The 10544-nt window shown below is 35.4% G+C and overlaps 1 protein-coding gene across 2 annotated transcripts in view; it reads left to right on the top strand.

The window, feature by feature from the left end:
- The first annotated feature begins 35 nt into the window (after positions 1 to 35).
- The window catches only part of LOC127642933 (rab-like protein 6), a 39021-nt gene continuing 28512 nt past the window's right edge, over positions 36 to 10544 (top strand). The window contains exons 1-5 of one of the 2 annotated variants that reach the window (XM_052125386.1): positions 36 to 154; positions 2839 to 2919; positions 3001 to 3240; positions 6719 to 6853; positions 8570 to 8617. In XM_052125386.1, the coding sequence (XP_051981346.1) occupies positions 3111 to 3240; positions 6719 to 6853; positions 8570 to 8617 (313 nt within the window). In that variant the 5' untranslated portion in view covers positions 36 to 154; positions 2839 to 2919; positions 3001 to 3110. Of the gene's footprint in view, positions 155 to 2838; positions 3241 to 6718; positions 6854 to 8569; positions 8618 to 10544 lie in introns of both variants that reach the window. The other variant, XM_052125385.1, reaches the window with a different exon arrangement.

Raw genomic sequence — 10544 nt, 5'->3', positions numbered from 1 at the left:
CTCCTAACGGCATTCCATAGCTGTCTGAGAGAGACTGAGAGATGAGAGAGGGATGCTACGGAAATGTTTCCCTCACCACAGAAAATACGCTGCTTTATACGTCACGGAGCAACACTACGTGACTGAAATTCCCCAAACGAAGACAATGAACCAGGTAATTGGGTTATTATTAAAACAGCGCTACTGAGTTTCAATGTAATGGTGCTGTTATTTTGGATTTTCACGGACACGTCGCTTTAGCAGTGCTGGATCTCCCTCACCTTGGTGCTTTGGTTTCATAGGTCAGCTGTCTTCGTTTCCTGTAAGGTTTTATCAGTCGAACTGAATGTTGTTTTTGCTGCTCCTGGATTTGTGTGAGGTTATAATCTAATTCAACCAATTAATAAAATGATGATATATCCTAACGTTATTCTAGAATATAACACTGTTTCTGGCTGTTGTTTCTGTTACTTGCTCTGTGTCTGATGCTTGTATTGTTATATTGATGGATGGATTTTTCTATAATGATATATAATGCTGAATATAATGTTTAATAATGCTTGTTGAGAATTTAATATTACTAATGTCAAATGCCATGTCTGATTTAATTTCATGAGCAGTGTTGGGTGTAATGCGTTACTAAGTAATCAAATACTCTAATTAAATTACTAACAAGTAAAGTAAGGGATTACTCTTCATTTTTCAGTCTTTTAATTACAGTTACTTCTGATGTAGACTCTGGAACAATTCTATATAAAACAATAAGTTAATTTAACGTCTAATGTTAAAATATATGTTTTCTATTTTAACGCTGCCCCCTTAAATTCGTTGGCCAGTTCATGAATAATTTATTTGATTTTATATGATTTATTTGAAAGAATTAAAAGAACAGTTTTGTGTCTATCTTTGCATATTTCATCTGGTCGAGGTGGATAAGGGTTTTAAAACGTAATTAAGTTACTTTTCAGACAGAGTAATTAGTACAGTAATCTAATTACACTGTAGATGTAATTCGTAGTTAGTAGTAGTTATATGTAATTACTTTTTAGAGTAACTTACCCAACACTGTTCATCAGTAAATTATAATTTAGCCGAATAAGCATGCCATTAAATATTTATTTTTGTGGAAAATAATATTTAGACGTAAGCATTATTTTAGAAAAACACTATTTGACAGTGTGTAAGCAGCATATGAATTTAATATAATTTTGTATTTTCAGTAAGCAGAATTATTAGCTCATATTTCCATTTGGTGTCGACATTGCCCTGTTCTGGGCTGATTTTTAGTCCCAGTACATCTCTAATGGATCATTTAGCGCTTTTAAGAACAGTACTTTTAGCAACATTTTAAAGGAAGGAACTTTTTTGCATATGTCTTAAAATAAATAACAAAACAAAATATATCTTTCAGTCTTAACTTTTCTTGTTTCAGGCTTAGTTTACAGAATCATGAACCGAACCGTGAGTTCAGTATCGTGAACCGAATAGTGAGATGAGTGAACCATTACACCCCTAATTTGAACAAAAAACTATATAAAAATACGGCTATTGCAGATAACAATATCAATATTTTGTCACTCAACTTATTTTGTCTTCAGATCACTGTTTTGCTCAGGAATTATGCTTTAATAACAAAAAAGAAAACAGTACAAAAGCTTTTTTATTGTTCTAACAATAATTACTATTGAACATGGATTTTCCAACATTTTTAAGAGAGCCACAATAAAAGATAAATGGAAGATAAACATATTTAAAAAAATACAAATTACTGATACTGATTGATAAGAAATACAGTTATTTTGTTCTTAAAAAAAATGTCCACTTCTGTTTTTGCAGTCCAATACAACAGAACTCACATTTTATGTGTATGGACTGGAAAAGATGGAACATTTCAGTTTCATACTATGCATATGTTGCCAATGCCATGGAAATATCAATCCCATAATTGAAAAAAAAAAAATGTTTAACCTATGTAACAAACCCCCTTTTAAATTCTGTATTATTTTGTTTTTAATGGATAATGCCGTCCAGACCGCTAGAGGGCGCCGCTTGCTCACACAGAGCTGACTGAAGCGCTGGATGCAGATCATATTTTGAAACGTAGCTTCTTAAGGTCTTGTAATCGCGCAAGGCCACATTGCAATTTCAATCAAGTCATGCAGCATTATTAATGGATATTATACCGTCATCTCAGAAGTAAAAGTCTGCTGGGTTCAAAGCATTTAGGATTATTTCCCGCATTCAAAAAAGCCATGTGATAAGATGTGCGGATTGACGGTCTGAGACGCGGAGGCAACTGAGATTCGTCCTCCACCCGGATTGAGGCGAGTCACTACACCACCACGAGGACTTAAAGCACATTGGGAATTGGGCATTCCAAATTGGGGATGAATTGGTGCAAAATGGGCTGGTTTGAGTATTTCTGGGATTTTCACACACAACAGTCTCTTGGATTTACTCAGAATGGTGCCAAAAACAAAAAACATCCAGTGAGCGGCAGTTCTTGTTAATGAGAGAGTTCAACAGAGAATGGCCAGACTGGTTCAAACTAATAAAGTCTATGGTAACTCAGATAACCACTTTGTGCTGAGAAGAATATAATGTCTGAATGCTGTTGTGGGATGTGAGTTTGTGCTGTTTTGGTGGCACGATGGGGACCAAAACAATGTTAGGCAGGTGGTTTTAATGTTGTGGCTGATTGGTGAATATATATATATATATATAACGTATGTATATACAGTAAATATACAATGTTATTATTAAAGTTACGTCGTTTCTAATGCTTGTGTGAGGTTATACCAAAAGCTGCTAATACTTTATTTTAGTCTTGTAATTAATGTTCTATTGTTTTTCATACAGGTGATGCCAAAAGACCAGGATGGACAGATATCAACATATACAGAGCCAAAATGGCACATTTTAGAATTGTGAACTGTTGAGGTAAAAGGTCACCATCATAAAAAAAAAAAAAAACCTTCTGGAGCTCAGTATATTGAACCACCTTTTGACCTGCTGTTCCAGATGGCAGGAAATTGCTGCTGAAGTCAAATCTGCTATCAATATGTTTGGTTAAGAAACCTTGAAAAGTCGATCTTTAGTGTTCTCGGACTGTTGAAGAGCTTTGGATCAAGATGTTTACCGCTCTGAAGAAGTTGGTGGGCTCTGAGGCAGGGCAGCTCAGGGACAGAAATATTCCCTCTGGCCTGCAATCCATGAACCAGAGTCTACAGAGACGATTCGCCAAGGGCGTACAATACAACAGTAAGAGCTTCTTGTTTAATTACGTTTTCGAGGAGAGCCTCTCACAAAGAGTTTTCACAATGAACATGTCTGTTAAAGGCATTCATTGTTTTCTGTTTGACCTGTAGAGAGAGTTGTTCTATTTGTGTGTGTTTTGTCTAAAGTAATAAGCTATTCACTAGAACAGTGCAGTACTTAGATTTCGAAGTTAGGCTTTATTGACAAAGTTGACATTTGGAAGAATATTTACATTGTTTTATCTACTTGGTACTTGGTGACTCTCACAAAACAATAGGCTATGTCATATATCACTTGAAATTCAAAATAATCAAATATAAACTTATATTCTCCTTAAAGAAAATAAAGTCTACTTTCAGTACTAATAAGGGAATGTTCTGGATTCGGTACAAGTTAAGCTCAATCAACAGTATTTGTGGCATCATTTTTATTATTACCACACTGTAAAAAAAATACTTTGGTTTTTTAAAAAAAAATAAAATGGCAGCTTTTTAATAATAATGTAAAAAATACAGTGAAAATGTAAACAACTTTACAGAACAACCTATACATTTTACAGTTTAAAATGGTTGTAATTTACACATTGGCACTGTAAAAATAAAAATCATAAACTTGATATTAGCCTTCTGAAACTGTAAAAATCTGCTTTTTACTTCATAAGGTATTTGTTAATCACCGTAGCAACTACAGAAGTGCACATGATGACCTGAAGTTCATCAATAGTGTCTCTTCCAGGAGCAATGATCAATAGACATATAGAGACAGAGCTCCGTGTCACTCACATAAACAATAAACACCATCAGGGTAACACATGTGAAATTAAAATAATGCAGTAAACATTAACTAAACTACATCAAATATAAAACAGAACTGTCCAGTGTACGTAACTGATATTAAAAATAAGATGAAACAACTATTCCCATAAAATATAATGAAATGTAATGGGTCACACCCAATTACATGTTTTTACTGTAATTTTAACAATAATTTACTGTAATAAGTTAATGTACTCTCTTGTTAGACAATGTTAATTGTCAATACCGTTAATTATTCAGGAAAATCTTACTAATTATTATTAAATTTTACAGTTAATATTCGTTAATCAATTAACATTTTATTTCTGTAGCATTTTTACAGTATTTTACTGTTAAAATTACAGAAATGTTTTACAGTGGACAACAAGATCATTTTGACTCATCCCTTGTTTAAATTATTTTTAATTAATTGCATTTACAGTAAGGCACTTACAGTAGATGTAGTGCTGGGCGGTATGCCTGCAAAAAATGTATCTTTTAATTTTTCAGCTTATTGACAATATTTCATATATATATATATATATATATATATATATATATATATATATATATATATATAACGATAATTATGTAATCGTTCTAAAATGGCATTTAAAGTGTTTTTAGTTTTTTTTGGTGTTGTTGTTATCAAAGGAACCATCATTTCAACCAAGCAGCCATTGTTGCCAATTGTACTGAAAATGTTTAGTGCATGAAATAAAGGTAAAAAAATAGCCAAGCATTTTTCCATCAGTTTTTTTCACTAAATGAACACAAGGAAGAATGATATATAATAATTTTTATTTAGATGCAACAATACAACGGTACAGTAATAAAATGCAATATTTACCTGCATATATTATAACTAAAACATTTTTTGTGAACGAACAGGATGTGCCAAATCTGCATTATGGATCCCAGTTGAAATTTGTTATATTACAATATAATACAGAATTATTATTTTTATTATTATTATGCTGATTATATTTGTTTTGCACAATAGTAATATATTTTTTGCCGTATTTACTTCACCTGGTGCTTTTATTTTGACGGAAATCTGAAAGTGCAATGTGTATTTGACAGCTTGTGATGTTGTTCATTACAAATCTGGTGAAACGCTGTAACCTCTTTCTTTTCTTTGATGCTGTTTCCCATATTTAGGTTTGTATAAATTTTGCTAGCGTAGCAGCACTTTGCTTTCACAATGCACATGGACATCTCTGAGTGCTTAAAACACTGTTATAACATCTTGTCACCGGTTCACACACACCATGTATTCATTGCATTGAATCACAGCCGTTTGCGATTTAATAATCACATATGACAATACTAAGGTTTTGATGTCATATTGATGAATTGTGCATCACTGAAGGATTGTAAACGTGTCTAATGACGCACTCTTTAGGAAACGTAGTGGCCAAATAAAACGCACACCGCAATCATTGCAATATTCATGATAATTCTTAATTGAATATCACCAGCAAGTTATTTTGATAAGATCATGAATATTCGTTATTTTGCCCAGCACTAAATAGAAGTGAATGGGGCCAGTCCATAAACATGAACAAACTCACTGAATAAGAAGTATAGCCACAAGAGGTAAACATTATTATGTGTTAACATGATAATGAGTGTGCTAAAGTCACCGTGTAAAGTTATATCCAATGTGACCGCTTCATTGCCATGACCCTTGAAGGCGATTTTGTCTTACTAAAGTCATTTTAACACGTCTTGTGGATATACTTTTGAAACGGAGAGAAAAAAAATTATATTGATTTAAAAAATTAAATTAAATTGTTACAGTAATCTAAAAATTGCTTTAAAAATGTACGTATTACAGTAATGAGAGTCTTATGAGATTCACCATTCACAATAATGAGTGACTAAAAAAAGGCTTAATTTTCGTCATGCAAAATGTCATTCTGAAATTCTGTGCCTGCAGAACTCCACAGAGAGCTCTGCATATTTCTGCAGAATTTGAAGTTTTGCACATTTCCTGCCCCCTCGCATGTTTATCTATGAACTTTTTTAGCTTATTTGATTATGCTTGTAGTTACCAATAAGAGTGCAGTCCACTCAGTTCAGCCTAAAACATTTATACCGTGTTTAAAGAGTCCATTCTGCAGAATTCTGATTTAATTTTGGGGCCAAAGATTTAACCCCAAAATCAGTGCATTTTATGTTAAGTCCACAGAACACCGTCTCGGTGTCTTAAATGCACAATAAGACGTAACTTTACTTGCATGCAGACAGTGTGATGGGGTTGTGTAGATGTTGTGTTTTGACATGCGATGCTGCAGCAGTCATCCAGTTAGAGGGTTTTTATTGATCTTGCTGTGAATACCCGTCGTGCTGTTTCCGCAGCTCTGTGTTAATTAAAATTGCATGAATGATACATGATCACCCACCTACTGGCCTATTTTTCCAGTCACTCCTGCTTTGTAGAGGTGTCTTTTTTTAGACAGATATTTCAAGGTACAAAGTGTTTCAGCTGTAAAAATAAAGGTACATGTAGCCAACACTATGGTGTATCAGTGCATATACAATGCAATTCTAGCACAGGGTAAGTGTGAAACATCATGTCATTGTTATGATCCTTCCATTTCTAATAAGTCCTCTGAAGAAGTTTAAACTGCCTAAGACAGCGAATCAGATTTCTGGCCTTATGTCTGTTTGTACCTCAACAGTGAAAATCGTTATTCGTGGAGACAGGAACACAGGGAAAAGCGCACTTTGGCATCGACTTCAAGGGAAAATGTTTCTAGAGGAGTACATCCCCACCCAGGAGATCCAGGTCACCAGCATTCACTGGAACTACAAAAGTGAGTTACAATCTAGACACCGTATATCAAACAATAGGTATTATGGACCGCTGAAGATATGTATGAATATACTGATCAGCCACAACATTAAATCCCACTGACAGGTGAAATGAAGAACTTTTATTATCTCATTACAGTGGCACCTGTCAAGGGGTGGGATTTATTAGGCAGCAAGTAAACAGTCCGTTTTAAATTTCATGTGTTGGAAGCAGGAAATATGGGCAAGCGTAAGAATCTGAGTGACTTTGACAAGGGCCAAATTGTGATGGCTAGACGACTGCATCAGAGGATCTCCAAAATGGTAGGTCTTGTCGGGTGCTCCCTGTATGCAGTGGTTTGTAACTACCAAAAGTCGTCCAGAGGAAGGACAACTGGTGAACCGGCGACAAGGTCATGGGCACCTGTGGCTCATTGATGCGCGTGGGGAGTGAAGGGTAGCCCGTCGGGTCCGATCCCACAGAAGAGCTACTTTAGCACAAATTGCTGAAAAAACGTAATGCTGGCCAAGATAGAAAGGTGTCAGAACACATGGTGCATCGCAGCTTGCTGTGTATGGGGCTGCGTAACTGTAGATGGTCAGAGTGCCCATGCTGACCCCTGTTCACCGCCGAAAGCACCTACAATGGACACGTGAGCATCAGAACTGGATGATGGAGCAATGGAAGAAGGTGGCCTGATCTGATGAATCACGTTTTCTTTTAGATCATGTAGACGGCCGGGTGCATGTGCGTCGTTTACCTGGGGAAGAGATGACAGAAGGATGCACCATGGGAAGAAGGCAGGCTGGTGGAGGCAGTGTGATCCCCATGGCAATGTTGTGCTGGGACACCTTGGGTCCTGGCCTTCATTTGGATGTTACTTTGACACGTACCATCTACCTAAAGATTGTTGCAGACCAGGTACAAGAGTTCATGGTGTTGACTTGGCCTCCAATTTCCCCAGATCTCAATCTGATTGAGCATCCATGGGATGTTCTGGACCAACAAGTCAGATCCATGGAGGCCCCACCTCGCAACTTACAGGACTTAAAGGAACTGCTGCTAATGTTTTGGTGTCAGATACAACGGGATTTCATGCTCTCAGGAACCACACAAACACATTGTGGTCCTCACAAACCATGTTTATCCTTGTTGCAAGTGACCTTGCATTTAATGTAAACTTGGTGGTTTTTAATTTTACCTTACTTAGTTGTTGTTTTGCTTTGATTTTCAATGTTTGGATGAACATATTGGTTATGTTCATGTAGGCATCTGTCTAATTTGGCTAGTTCCTAACAGTTGAAAAATGAATTTGGGCCAAAATCCTGTAGAGTTTGATTGGACGCAAGCCTTTGACATCAACAACTAAAAATATAGAGAGCGTTTTCTACTCTCTTTAAAATTGTATGAGTCTGTTCCATCATTACTGCATGGATATATGGTTAGCTGTAATTTATTTATTTTTTGCATTTAGCATTGCTTTCCTTGCTGTTTGCGACCCTAACAGAACAGACCTACTGCAACACATTTTAGGGCCACCAGTTGAAAACCACTGGTATAGATGATCCTTTATGAAGTATTTTGTCCCACCCCCAAAGATCTAGATGATGATCTAAAATCATTTATATAGACAGAAACGAGAAGCTCTATATCAGGCGTTGAATAAATATCAAAACGTGTGGACAGTATCTCTTTAAAACTAAGAGTCTTTTGTGTTTGTCTTTGTTTTCCCCCACAGCAACAGATGATGTAGTGAAAGTTGAAGTCTGGGATGTGGTAGATAAAGGTGAGTCTTTAGGAAGAACTCTGAAATGAGTGGCTTGGTTGAAGGAACAAGACCTAGTACGAAAGTTTGCAAGTCAAATTTGCAATAAAAATAAATAAATAAATAAATAATTTCACCAATTCATTTGAGCCATCGTTCAAAAGGTTTCAAAGACCCTCTGTGGCATTCTACGTCTATCCGGTTTGCAATGTCTTAAGCATTTAATGAAATGCTACTATTTTCTGAAACATTTGTAATTGTTACTTGTATTGAATTTAAAATGTAATTTAAACGTGTTCCAGTTTGATGCTTACACTCTAATTGGGATCTTGATTGTGTTTGTTCCAGATATACTGTATATACGAGACCTTATTTTAGATATCAGAAAATGTTTATTGTTATTAGGGCTGTTTATTTAACGTGTTCATTTAGTGCTATTAATTATATATAAAAAATTATGTGTTCAAATCCCCCTGCAATTAATCATGCCCCCTGACGTGCACGTAAACTCCTTAATAAAAGAACAGATTATCTTGCCAAACAAGCTATTCAAGATTGAAGTACATCTGTTTTTACAACCCACGTCAGTAGGTGGCAGTGCACCTCAACAAAACTCACAAGCAGCGCAGCCTCTTATTGCTCACTGACGAGGAAGCTAAACAGAATACAGGAATCTTTAGATGCGATTTTAAATTTCACTATTTGTAACTTAATGTGTCCTAAAAACAAGGTGTTTATGACGCTGAATACCAGTGAGACGCTCCACACGTGTCCGTCTGGGGCAGATTTACATAGAGCAACAATTAAAAAGTGTGCAGGTGGAACGCAAGAACGCGTCCTGTGAGATCTAGACACATTGACGAACCGCTGTAGGATTGTTCAATGATATGAGAATAACACAAACAATATATTCATATATAAATCAATGCATTTATTCATCTGTAATGCAATAATGCAATTTATTTCAAACTGAATTACAATCCATATTACGTATTGGTTGATGGTGGTGGTGTAGTGGGCTAAAGCACATAACTGGTAATCAGAAGGTTGCTGGTTTGATCCCCACAGCCACCACCATTGTGTCCTTGAGCAAGACACTTAACTCCAGGTTGCTCTGGGGGGGATTGTCCCTGTAATAAGTGCACTGTAAGTCGCTTTAGATAAAAGCGTCTGCCAAATGTATAAATGTAAATGTATTGATTACTACGTATTATATTTATAAATATTTTAATTACTATGCATTATACGAATTATCTTTATTTGGTGGGCCTTTCTCAGCAAATAATGATGTAGGTAATTAATTGTGATTTATTCGATTAAAAGTTTTCATCGATTGACAGCCCTAAATGATAACAATAAATATTTATTATTATATTTATCAGTAACAATAGGAGAATATATAAATAATATTAGGGCTATCAATCAAATTTGTAATTACATGAGATGCAGATTTATTAATTAAATTACATATATAAATATTTGCTTAACAACAAATAATAATAATTCAATATATAGCGATTAATATATATGTGTCGCGAGCAATCACTATAAACTAAATCTAGCTGCAGCTAGCGTGTGGCAGTGATGAGCATGTCCGCGCGAGACAATGTATCAGCCAGGAGAATTTGGAAACTCTCTCACGCTATTTTTCACTGACTCGTATAAGCGGCTCTGACCACACAGACTTTGGAGTTTGTGTTTATTTATACAGCCCGCTTCCTCATTATTTGAACGTTAATAAAGGATGCATTAAATACAGGATATAACGGCGCTGTATTTCCTTTTTCCTAGCCAGCTTCATCAATAGCTGTTAGCTAAATTTGGTGGATGTTGACAGCTGTTTATAAATTAGTCTGTACATTATAAATATGTTGACACAAGTCAGTATTGATGTGATTCAATCAGAACTGTCATTTTGATATTTTGATGCACTATTGTTTTATAATAA

This window comes from Xyrauchen texanus, chromosome 4 (genome assembly GCF_025860055.1).
Source record: "Xyrauchen texanus isolate HMW12.3.18 chromosome 4, RBS_HiC_50CHRs, whole genome shotgun sequence".
Taxonomy (NCBI): Eukaryota; Metazoa; Chordata; class Actinopteri; order Cypriniformes; family Catostomidae; genus Xyrauchen; species Xyrauchen texanus.
The sequence above is the reverse complement of the archived record's forward strand: the minus strand, read 5'-3'. Positions and strand labels throughout refer to the sequence as shown.